This window comes from Triturus cristatus, chromosome 10 (genome assembly GCF_964204655.1).
Source record: "Triturus cristatus chromosome 10, aTriCri1.1, whole genome shotgun sequence".
NCBI classification, from domain to species: Eukaryota; Metazoa; Chordata; class Amphibia; order Caudata; family Salamandridae; genus Triturus; species Triturus cristatus.
The window spans coordinates 66,187,307-66,199,553 of NC_140593.1; the positions used below are offsets into that span (position 1 = coordinate 66,187,307).

Sequence of the window (12,247 nt, forward strand, 5' to 3'; positions counted from 1 at the left end):
ACGTGAATGTGCGTTGTACAAACACACATTATGTTGGGTTATGTAAATATTTGGAGTGTAACAGCAGTTCAGTGTGAGCTGACAGAGCGCAGTTGCAAGTGGTTGTTGAAGTGCTTCAGGCTGGAAGATGCAGGAGCCATTGATGTCCATGTGTTGGGGGGGAGGTGTGGTACTCTGAGCTGCAGGCATCTCCCACAAACATTGTTACATTATTTTCCCTACCGAACATGAGTGGGGAGTTGATTATGGCTGGAAGGAGGAAGTGTGGGTGGGCAAAGCTGCATGTGATGGCGAGTTCTAAGTGATGTGTGTGTTGTACATGTGGCTTTCCTGGTTAGAAGGATTCTGGGCTGAGCTCTTCCTGTAGCAGTGGAGTGCACATAACACATGTTGGGATGTGTTTGTGTTGGAAGGTATGTCTACAGTCCTTGGTGCCTGAGTCACCTCGTCTTTGGTGGAGAGCTGTTGTTGTAAGCAGCAGGGACTCCTCATTGCATGTCAGGAGTAAGTATGATGAACAGGTCTGTCCTCTGTGGATAGCAGTATGTGTGCATGCTTGTAGGTTTGTGTTTACTCTTGTGTTTCCCGCGTCACATGTACCCTGGATGGAACTCTGCACACTTTTTCATGGTTTTCTGTGTGTGGCACAAAGTGCATGTTATTCAGTGAGAATGAAACCAGTGTATGCGGCGTGAAGCCCAGCTCCAGTCCTCTTTGGTTGCATCGGGTTGCTTATGTGGTGCATAGCCAGCGGGTTGTTTGTGCCACTTTGCGTCACAGTGGGTGCCCTGCATTCAGTACCTCAAGTGGAAAATCCGGTGGCGTGGTGTGCGCCTCCTTTGTCCTTGACCATTATTCGTTCACTGTGCTTCATTTGTTGCTGGGAGTTGTGTGTTTAGAGTTCTTGGGATTCTAGATTTCATACCTGAGCACCTCCTACAGTGCAGGTTAGTTTTTCGAATTCTGGTGGTTCTAATGTTGAATATTTAATGGGGTGAAGAGGACAAAAGTCCCTCTGAGTCAAAAAAAAGCCTCCCTCTCTTGTGTGGTCCATATCAGAGAGGGTCTGACATTCCCTAACTGCCCCAGTGACTCCTTGGAGGGGCCTGTCTCCCCTGTGGACCCCTTGTCACTCTTGCAAGGGTGCTCGTCCCCGTTTCTCCTGAAGGGGTCCTCTCATTCCAGCGCCTCGCCTCTCACTCACTAGTGCTGGTCCTCACTCAAATGCTTGCACTTCTCATAGAGTGAATGTTTGTTTTGTTTCCTGTAGGATAGACTTGTTCATTCCGGGTGTCCCAAAAGTGGGCGGATTTTCCATTTGCTCCAGCCCGGGGATGCTGAAGAGAGAAGGGGTGCTGGAGCTTGCAGTAAAGTATAGCGTGCACCCCCCAGCGCATTGGATACACACGCAGGTAATATCAAAAATGTCACAGGTGCTGCCCCTTAGCCACGGATGAAGCACATCTGTCCTGTCCCCTCTGCACGATCAGCAGAGCCTCTGCCTCTTTTGTCTGCTGCTTCTAGGGTGTTTTACCCCTGTTACTCTTGACTTCAGTGTGTCTGCCCCTCTATGCCTCTGACCGAACTGTCTGCTCCTCCTCACCCACCAGGCTCCTGACTGTTGTATCTGACCCCTCTGAGCCCTGCAAGGCAGTGTGCATGCCCCATCTGGGCCCTCCTAGCAGCACATCTGTCCTCTCCAACCCCTTACTGCTGTACATCTGTACCTTTAGGGGCATGGCTTAGATGCTCCTGTCTCCTCTGTCCCCTGAGTGCCTACCCCTTCTGGAACTGACTAGAGTCTATCCACCTCTGGGCCCTGCTGCAGCGCGTCATCCACATTTGGGACCTGACCACACAGTACCTGCCCTCTCATGCCCCTGACCACAGTGTGTCTGCCGCCTCTGGCTGGAGTACCGGCACCCTCTGGCCCTTGACTAGTGTCTGCCTCCTGGCCCCAGACTAGAGTATTTGCCCACCTCCAGGCTCTGCATGCAGCACGTCTGCTCCGTCCGGGGCTTGACTGCAGTGTGTCTGCTCCCTCAAACCACCTGACTGCAGTGTGTCTGGCGTCTCTGGGCCCTGGCTGGAGTATCTGCCTTTGACTAGAGAGTCTGAGCACCATGGGGCCCTGATGGCAACCTTCTCCACCCCTGACTGCAACCTGTCTGCCTAATCTGGGCTCTGACTGCAGCATGACTGCTCCCTCAAACCCAGACTGCAGTGTGTCTACTTCCCTCCCCCACCTCTCGGGCCTTGATAGAGCATCTGCTCTTCTGACACTGTCTAGGGTGTCTGCTTCCTCAAACCCCTTTCTCCAGTGCATCTCCCCCTCTGGTCCCTGACTGCAGTGCGTCTGCTCCCTCAAACCCCAGACTGCAGTGTGTCTACTTCTCTCTCCCTCCTCTTGGGCCTTGATAGATGTCAGAAGAGCAGATGCTCTGTCTAGAGTGTCTGCCTCCTCAAACCCCTGTCTCCAGTGCATCTTCCCCCTCTGGTCTCTGACTGTATTGCAACTGCTCCCTCTAGACCCTGACTGCAGCACGTCTGCTGCCTCTAACCCCTGTCTCCAGTGCCTCTCCCCCCCTCTAGTCCCTGACTTCAGAGCGTCTGCTCCCTCAAACCTCTGCCTGCAGCCCGTCTCCTGCCTCAAACCCCTGACTGCAGTGTGTCTTCCCTCTGTGGACCCTGACTGCAGTGCATCTGCCCCCTTGACTGCAGTGCATCTGCCCCCTTGACTGCAGTGCATCTGCCCCCTTGACTGCAGTGCATCTGCCCCCTTGACTGCAGTGCATCTGCCCCCTTGACTGCAGTGCATCTGCCCCCTTGACTGCAGTGCATCTGCCCCCTTGACTGCAGTGCATCTGCCCCCTTGACTGCAGTGCATCTGCCCCCTTGACTGCAGTGCATCTGCCCCCTCTAGACCCTGACTGCAGTGCATCTGCCCCCTCTAGACCTTGACTGCAGTGCGTCTGCCCCCTTGACTGTAGTGCGTCTGCCCCCTTGAATGCAGTACGTCGGCCCCCTCTAGACCCTGAATGCAGTGCATCTGCCCCCTCTGGACCCTGAATGCAGTGCATCTGCCCCCTCTGGACCCAGAATGCAGTGCATCGGCCCCCTCTGGACCCAGAATGCAGTGCATCGGCCCCCTCTAGACCCTGAATGCAGTTCTTCTCTGACCTTAGGGCGTCCTCCCTGCCTTTGTTTCCGGATCACTTCTATTCAACACAAATCTCTTTACCAAACCAGCACACTTTATGTATGAATATAAATCATTGATAGAACACATAGAAAATGTATGTCAATTTTTATGCAAATTCGTCATTATTGAACATCATAAATCTACTTTGTTATAGATTCCTGCACATATACATGTACTAAAGGTAACAAGCGGGTCCTGCCATAGCTGTGCTCAAGCTATCAAAGTGACACCGCAGTCTCACAAAGCCGTGCCCAGCTGCGCAGCAGCAAATAGTTAAAACAGTGACACATGTTTTGTTGCCCTACTAAAATTGTGAGCAGGCCACCTTCTTCAGAACGTAAAGCGATGTTCGCAGATGTTAACACAGATGTCCGACATCATCATGTATTGGGGGTCTAGCACTAGGACAGCTGGAATTGGCCATGACCAATGTTATCGACATGAATTCCTATCACATAGATGGATTACATTGGTTGAATTGGGCCATGGCCAATGGTACTCCAGTTGGATTGCTATACAAACACAACCACACAACAGAAGTCCCCATCATGCATCTGATCCAGAGGGCAGGAGACTTGGAAAGTAGGTCTGCTCACATCGGATAGGTTGTATTGTGGAATACTGCATCATAGTGGAAAAGCTCTCTGATCTTTCATCTTGGCCTCTGTGCTCTCGTACTCACATTTGCCCTTTCTGCACTGACCTCTGGCTTCTGATGTCCAGCTTCTCCTCATTTTACCCCTGGCCTTTGCTGACTTTGCCCCTGACCTTTGCTGCCTTGGCCCCTGACGTTTGCTGCCTTGGCCCCTGACCTTTGCTGCCTTGGCCCCTGACCTTTGCTGCCTTGGCCCCTGACCTTTTCTGACTTGGCCCCTGACCTTTGCTGACTTGGCCCCTGACCTTTGCTGGTGTGGCCCCTGACCTTTGCTGGTGTGGCCCCTGACCTTTGCTGGCGTGGCCCCTGATCTTTTCTGGCGTGGCCCCTGACCTTTTCTGGCGTGGCCCCTGACCTTTTCTGGCGTGGCCCCTGACCTTTGCTGGCGTGGCCCCTGACCTTTGCTGGCGTGGCGCCTGACCTTTGCTCATGTGGCCCCTGACCTTTGCTGACTTGGCCTCTCACCTTTGCTGACTTGGCCTCTCACCTTTGCTGACTTGGCCCTAAACTTTGGTCTCTTGTTTCCACAGTGCACCTTGGACTCAGAAGTCGCTCTGCGAGTGGGTGGTGATTTCTTCTTTGATCCCCAGCCGCGCGACCCTCCGGTGAACCTGCTGCTCATCGCTGGTGGGGTAGGAATTAACCCCCTGTTCTCCATGCTGCTGCACGTGGCTGATCTTCATGAGACGTGCGGAATGCAAGGCGATGGCTATCAGATGGGTGCAGTGACGCTATACTATAGTGCCAAAACCGCCAGCGAGTTATTGTTTAAGGTAATCCAGGAGGGTCGTCTCCGCACTCCCATACACTCCTAACAATGTGCACCTCCCCTCTTATGTAAACCTTATGTACGCTCTCTTCAAAGTCTATTCCTCATCCTTCTACACGGCCTCAAAGAAAGGTGCATATAGCACCCCTCCCATCTGCAGTGTGTTTTATTACCGTGTACTTGAGCCAGCTGTAGGAATGTTCTAGAACCCTCTTGGAACAGTGTGCTTTAAGAATTGATTTTGTATGTAGGACTACAGTAGTTCCTCAGTCGCTGGTTCTGCTGCTCAGTGGGCCAGTCATTGTCAATGTACGTAAAAAAAAAAATAGGAGTAATAGTTAAGGGTGGTATCTAGCTAGTCATCCTTGTCAGGGTGAACCACTAAAGTCAGTACGAAATTTTAAAGTTTTAAATAAAAATAGTGCTAAAAAGCATTAAGCACCAACCGTAGTCTACTGGTTGCGGTGGACTGGGACCTTGGCCCAGTTTGAGACCGACCACGATGGAGTGCGAGTCAGCAACTGTAACTAGGTTTGACCCATCAGAAGTTTTACCTTTGGACTAGGGATCTGATATACAAGTTGGCGGAAAGCGGGCCTTGCAAAATCATAAAATTGTTACTAGACCTGCAGGTCTAGTAACTTGAATGTTCTACTCATGAATTATCTGCAGCTTATTTTACCTCACTAACTGTGGCAAATTAAATAAGAACCTAGTCTTACTAAAATAAAACCTTTTGCGCGTTCAATTCTACGGCAGTCCAAAGATCTGGTGTCATCTAGCCAATGTGGTAACTTTTTATAACTCGAAGTAAGAGCACAAATAAATTGTGAAAAGACATTAGTCCCTTTGGGAACAGAGCTTTTAAAATTTGGTGCTCGAGTAAGAGAAAATAGCCGCAACCCAGCTCAATCCAGAAGGCACATCTTACACAGAGCTTTTAGAACCTTTTCCACCTCTTCCACCCTTTCCACAGCAGTTAAAGGTCTAGAAATTAAGATAATGTGTTGGCAATTTGAAACAGAACCAGCAACCTTAATATGCATGGTCTTTGAATATGAACACAGCTGTAAATGTTGGGATATGATTGCACCCAAAACAATAAATGTGTTCCATTCCCTGTTACTCCTTTGATTGGTTGTAATACACTTGAACCACGTCTGCCCAACGGTGGGGATCAAGGGCTAGATATTGGCAGAGTCCCTAAATACAATCGCTGATGAGTGGAGAACCCACTTTAAGTTTCTTACACTTACGGTTCATCCCTCATTTCCTTTGGAATGAAATGCAATAAAATTATCTCAAAATTCATAAGTCCCTTTTGTTTGTAAGTATTTCACACATGAAAAGGTTTGCACCAAAATTACATTGTTATAGTTGGTTACATTCCATCTGTGCCGTGTAAGAAAGTTTACTCTAACAACTTCCTTGATCATAACTCTGGTATCACACAGATTGAATGTCTGTTTAGCAAGTAGTACAGCAGGAACTACACTATTCGTTAGGCAATTGCCGATTTCTTCTTTATCTTCTCTCCTATTGCTTATAATTCATTCTACTACTTATTTTAAAGCATCCTTTCGTCACAATAATTTTTTTATCAATTTTCCTTTTTATTGTGTATTTGCGTCATGTCATTTAACTGATATTTGAATAACCTTTTATGGTGGATGCTTGTTATCAATATTTAAGATCTAAAAATGTAGTGATAAAATATGTGAACTAAAAAAGCAGCTGTAATGAGAACATTTGAATACCTGACAGTGGGATGCAGAAAAGGGGGAAGCATGCAGCCTAGTGATCTGGTCATGGCAGTCAAGAGGCACTGTCGGTGGGCACAAAACTCCCTCCTCAATAAGCACAGGTAGTCTGGAGCCATTCTCCAGGGTAACACTCTTTTGGAACCAACACCCAATCCAACAAGCATTTGCAATGCAATAGGTCTCGCATTTGCGAGAGTTTGAGCTATTGGCATTGTAAATGACAATGCATTTTATTTATGTTTTGGGTTTAAAAAACATAAATAAAAGGCATTGTCATTTACAATGTTAATAGCTTCAACTTTTGCAAATGGGGAGGCGCGGGGCCTGTTGATGGGGAGGGGGAGGACCTGTCTCGTGGCTGGAACTGCGCCATGAAGTCGATCTCAAAGCTCTTGTGTGTATGTTCGTTGTTGTTGAGCATCTTGAGGGCCCATTTTGTTTAATTCTGTAGGGTCTTTAGGAGAGCCAGATGAAAGAATGTTTTACGGTGGTGACAAAGTGGTGGTGACAAAGTGGAAGGTAGACTTCAGGGTACGCTGGTGAGGGTGAGCTATAGGTGTGGGTGAGGATGCTTGCATTTGGAGTCCAGATAGATGCTTTCTCTGTGCACCTGCAATGTGTAACCCAAGCCTTTAAAAGTAATGAGTACTTATAAAATCTCTTCATCGATAAAAGTATTGCACACTGATGAACTATTCCTGTTATTTGGTCCATGAGAATGTTGCTTTTTAAATGTATTTCAGAAGTTATGATATTAGGAATTGGTTTATGCAGGTTTCTGGCTTCGTGGTGGAACGTCTGCTCATAGTATTGTTGTTTGTAACTAGAAATGTGTGGTGGAAACGGATATATCTTGGTTGAGCGTTTCAAACTTTATTGACTTGCACCCAGTAAAATGTTCCTCCTGGAAACTGTATGAAGCAATGCGATGTTGAGGAGTGTATAGACTCATCAAAGAGTGGTTTTGTGGACATTTCAGATGACTTTGCTTGTTGGAATTTCAACACTCCTTCGTGCACAGCATTGGTTTTTGTGATGCAGAATTCCTAGGAGCTGAAGCATTTGTGAAGCTAGGGCCACATCACACATGCGGTGCACTTTCCTTCATTGAGCCGGCGCACCTTTAAACAAGTCCGAATATGGGAAGAGTTGCTGGCTAAAATCTAAGAGGAGCCGACGGTGTCACAACTGAAATGAAGGCATGGGTACATTTTCATGCAGTGCACGAAAACGCTGCTCCAGATTGCACCTCAACATATTTTTTTTTTTCAAGGGCTGTGCACTTCGGTCAATAGAAAAGGAACACTTTTTAACCATTTTGTTAAATACTTGGGGATTTTTAAACTTAAACCAAAATATTTGCAAACAGAAGCTAGAATAGTAAATAAGTCTCCTAGACTATTTGGGGGAAGGTTGCATGGACTGGAGGTGGAATAGTGAACGTGACTTTCCCTACCACAAGTACGTGCATTACTCCATTTTGCCTCGTGACCGTGCTGCAGCAGAAGTAGGAAGTGTCTTCAGTCTAAGGAGAATTGCTGCTACTCAAGCACGACTCTGATTCGCTGTGGAGTACCACAGCCCAGGCATGTTTGCGCCCACTGAATGGGGAGGCGCGGGCCTGTTGATGGGGAGGGGGAGGACCTGTCTCGTGGCTGGCCCTGCGCCATGAAGTCGATCTCAAAGCGAACCGAGCTATAGTGGAAAGAGCATCTGCAGTAAAGCCAGACACTATGCGAAGATGGACAATATCGGGGGAAATTAAAGGCTTTGAGAGAGAGGAGACTAAGGCCCAGGGAATGAGATGTGGAGCAATAATCCTCCCTTGTAAATAGACAACAATGCACACGTTCACGTGAGGAGATTATTATTGTACTTCATCACGGTCAAGACAGAAAATGCTACAAATACGACGTTTTAAGGTCCAGATCATCTCGCTAGGTAGGCATGTTATTATTTTGAAGCTCAAAGCAAAAGAATACACTGACAATGACCGATCGCGGGAGCTAAGAGGAGTGATCTGTCTGTGTCGAGCATACGTGGTGGCACTAAGAAGAATACACACCAGGCAAGAAAATCACGTCGATGGCTGTATGCGTCAGTAATATGCTTTGCTGTAGACTGCCAAACCCAGTGCGCAAAGCGGCTCGTCAGAAAGGTAAACTTCCGTCTTCAAGCTTTTTCAGAAAGCTTTTAAGTTGCACATACATGAATTTACATGCCATTCTTCTCCGGGTACCCCAACACTACACCAGGCACGGTGCCCCCCCCCGCGCCGTGACAGCTGCTGGTTCTCAGTACTAGGAACAAGGTGCACAGATCTTTGCGAGGGTTGAGGAGACGTGTCACTAGCAAAGTTCAGCTTCCTGGAAGAGAAAGTCTGGAAAAGCTGGCACAGAGTAGGCACTCGGTGGCAGAGCTTTCACCGAAGCCACGAGGGGTCAGGTCTGGAAACGTGGAAAGCACTGTCAAAGTCCACAGTCAGGAAGCAGAAAACTATCTCTGCAAGGGGGTGTCAGAGGGGAAGGACAGAGTCTGAAACACAGACCAGTGGGAGTAGGGTGTGTGAAACCTTAGGCATAAACAAAGGCAGCAGAGGCCAGGGAACGGGACAGTACGAATGGATCCTCAGAGTAAAGAGAACCGGGCTGATGCAGAAAGGCTGGCAGCAAAGCACATCGGCATGAAGGAGATTGCTTAGTGTGGAATCCGGTTTACTGACCCCAAAAGCGAAAGTGATCACGGGGTGGGGGAGGGGCGGAGCGAGGTGTGCCGTAAGGGTGCAGAGCGCGAAGGCAAAAGTGAAAGCAGGAGTTCGCGCGCGACAGCAAGCATGGCAGCTGTGCACATCGCGCGCGCTTGTGCGCGCAACAGCAAGCTGGTGGCTGGCAGCCTCTGGGTAGCACTTTCAAAACCCGCTTACTAAATGTCTCGCTTGAGACAGCGTATGCGCTGGCTCAGGCGAGACCTAAAAATAGACCTTAAGACAGTGGTGAGTGTCCTCAGACATACTTGCTGCATTGCTGGATGGCACAAATGTTGCTGTTTATTTTGCCCTCTAATGTAGTGTCAGTTTTATTAAACACCATATTTATGGCCGTTTTCCATGAACTGCTGATTGTTACTGCTACAGAAAGCTGCATGGCATGCAGTAATAATTTGTTATAAGTATTTACTATAAGTAGCCTCTTTGTGAAAATGCAATGTCTTCTTCGACTTTGGAACAAACAGGGGAGGTGGAGGAGGTATTCATTCCTTACCAGTTTTAACAAAGAATATCATTCATTTAATTTAATTTTCCTGATGTCTGTTTTCTGTTAGTACCTAGTCATGGCAAGCCAGTAAAGCGAGGGGTGTGCAAAATTGTAATATTTTTCCTCTCAAAAAGGGTTACAGTGCTTTCAAAGTTTCATTTCAGCAAATGTTTAAAGTTCTAACGAAATTGTGAGAACTACATTCCCAAAAAAGGGTTTATCAGGAAGCTTATGAAAAATAGCAAAATTGTGGGTAACTATAACCTCAAATAAAACCTTGTGGGCAAAAATTAAATGTCACTTAAAACATGGCAGAATGACAAACACCAGCTGTTGTTATTTCCACTTAAAGCATAGCAGTGCATCACGCTTATAAATGTACCCTTATAGGGGACGCTAGGTGGCGCGCTGGCGTATGGTTGCCTCTGAGTAAGGCTCCCCGCAGTCCGGCGACATTATCCGTTTAAATTATCCTTTTGCGGCGGCTGGGGGAGCTGAAATTGCACACAGCGGTGGTGCGGGAGGTCTACTGCTGCCGAGCGAAGTTTGGACGCAATCGGTGCCGCGCTCGAGTCGGTAGCGGCTCTGGCAGATCAGCCGGGTCGCGCGACTGGGGCCTGTGGAGCACATTGCCAGCGAAGACGGCTGGGACAGAGCGTGGCCACGATAACGGCTGAAGGCCAAGAGAGCGCGTAAGGAGGCGGCTGTCCCCGGAGACGAGTGAGTGGCGGCCGCTGCGGGCCCACTTACGGTACTGTGGGATACGGGAGACGGAGGAGCCCTCTTTCCCCCCTCCCCCCCCCCCCCCCCCCCCAAATCAGGGGACCTGCGGTGCTCCCGGAGACTGACGCCGGGACGGTGAGGGTCTGGACTGCTCTGCTGCTGGGAGATAGTGCGAGGAGCCACCGGGCTGACGTGGTGTGGTGTGCGGGACCGTCTCCTTGCTGTCACTCGATCACGGCCTTGGAGTGAGGTGTTGGGGCCCGGGGGTGCTGGAGCCGCGTGGCTGATACCTGAGCTCGGCGAGGGAGCCGGAATTCGACGGGACTCTGGTGGCGCTTGTGAATGGCGGTTGGGAGCCCGCGGTGGCGCACAGGGGACAGGTGTGACTCATTAGGGCTCCTGGAACACGGCTGCCGTTGAGTGTGGAGCTGGGTCGAACGGAGCGACTGTGACCTGGGCATGCAGATGGGAGCTGCGGACCCACGGCCGGGATGATTGCGGCCTGGTGAGAATCGTCCAGGGATCCTCCCTCTTGGTGGAGCTTGTTGGTTACCGGGCGCTGTGCAGGTGTGCTGAGTGGCTGCCACTGGTGCATTCGGGCGGCCTCCCCCCCCGGCTGGGCGTCAGACGAGCCGCCGTTGAAGTGTTGGAAGTTGGGGGCCACATACGCTGGCCCTGGCGACGACGCTGCTGGCCGTAAAGTAGACCTACGGATTGTCGGCGGGATTGATCTGGCGGGCGCTGTTGAGGGGACGGTGCTTGCTGTGCGGCTGACCCGGCTGGCTTGAGAAGATTTGCGGCGTGGACCTGCACACGGTGAGAGCTACTGCATTGCCTACAGACAGCCATGGGCAAAACGGATGCGCGACAAGCTAAGCTCACCTTCGACTCCGGAAAGAAGGCCGCTAAGACTGGGGAAGTAGGGCCCGCCCCGGCTGCCACAGATGGAGGAGCGGGGAACCCTGCGACTACCGAGGCCAGTCTACACGAGGTGCTGCAAGAGATGCGCCAAGGGTTTGCAACGATTGCGGACAAGGTGGACCGCATATCGTCCCGTATGGATGCGGTGGTGCATAAATTGGATGCGCATGAGGAACGCCTTAATGGGGCTGAACAACGTATATCAGATGCAGAGGACACGGCCACGCGGCATACTTCGCAGCTTTCCAGAATGGACAACCTGCTACGAGTGATAGCCTCTAAGAACGAGGACTTGGAGGCGAGAAGCCGGCGCAATAATGTCCGCATCGTAGGCATTCCTGAGACGACCAATACAGGCAAGATGGAGGACTATGTGGAAAGGATGCTCCTGGCAGCGATTGGGTCGGAGGCTTTTTCTCCCCACTTTATTGTGGAACGGGCGCATCGCGCTCTGGGCCCTAGGCCAAAACCGGGTGCGACCCCCAGGCCCATTATTGCCCGATTGCTCAACTATCGGGATCGATATGCGGCTCTCAGGGCGGCGCGCGGAACGCGCTCCTTATCCTATGAAGGCAACTCCTTCACGATGTTCCCGGATTTCACGCCAATGGTCCAGGAGGAGCGCAGGAAATTTCTGGCCGTGAAGGCCAAACTCCGGCATTTGCAATTGGATTATGCATTGCTCTATCCAGCCCGGCTGCGAGTTACGTACCAGGGCAACCAACAGTTTTTCACGAACCCTCAACAGGTGGAGGATTTCCTCAAACATTACAAACGAACTGCCAGGTCCGGGGCTGTGGCAGAGGCGGAGAGGCCGCCGCAGCACGAGGAGGAGATGGACGGTCAACAGTGAGTGGGGTTGATAATGGCTGCGCGCTGCTAACCAGGGGTTGCAGGAACACTCGATGGGGGAGCGCTACTAGGGGAATTTGACGGCCACAAGAGGCAAATTGGTTTGAA

General features: G+C 50.2%; 1 protein-coding gene across 6 annotated transcripts in view; it reads left to right on the forward strand.

The window, feature by feature from the left end:
• OXNAD1 (oxidoreductase NAD binding domain containing 1) overlaps positions 1-12,247 on the forward strand; it is a 159,100-nt gene that overhangs the window by 125,195 nt on the left and 21,658 nt on the right. For all 6 annotated transcript variants that reach the window (XM_085630434.1, XM_085630437.1, XM_085630439.1 and 3 more), the window contains 2 exons: positions 1,271-1,412; positions 4,388-4,630. In XM_085630434.1, coding sequence (XP_085486560.1) covers positions 1,271-1,412; positions 4,388-4,630 — 385 coding nt within the window. The remainder of the gene's footprint in view (positions 1-1,270; positions 1,413-4,387; positions 4,631-12,247) is intronic.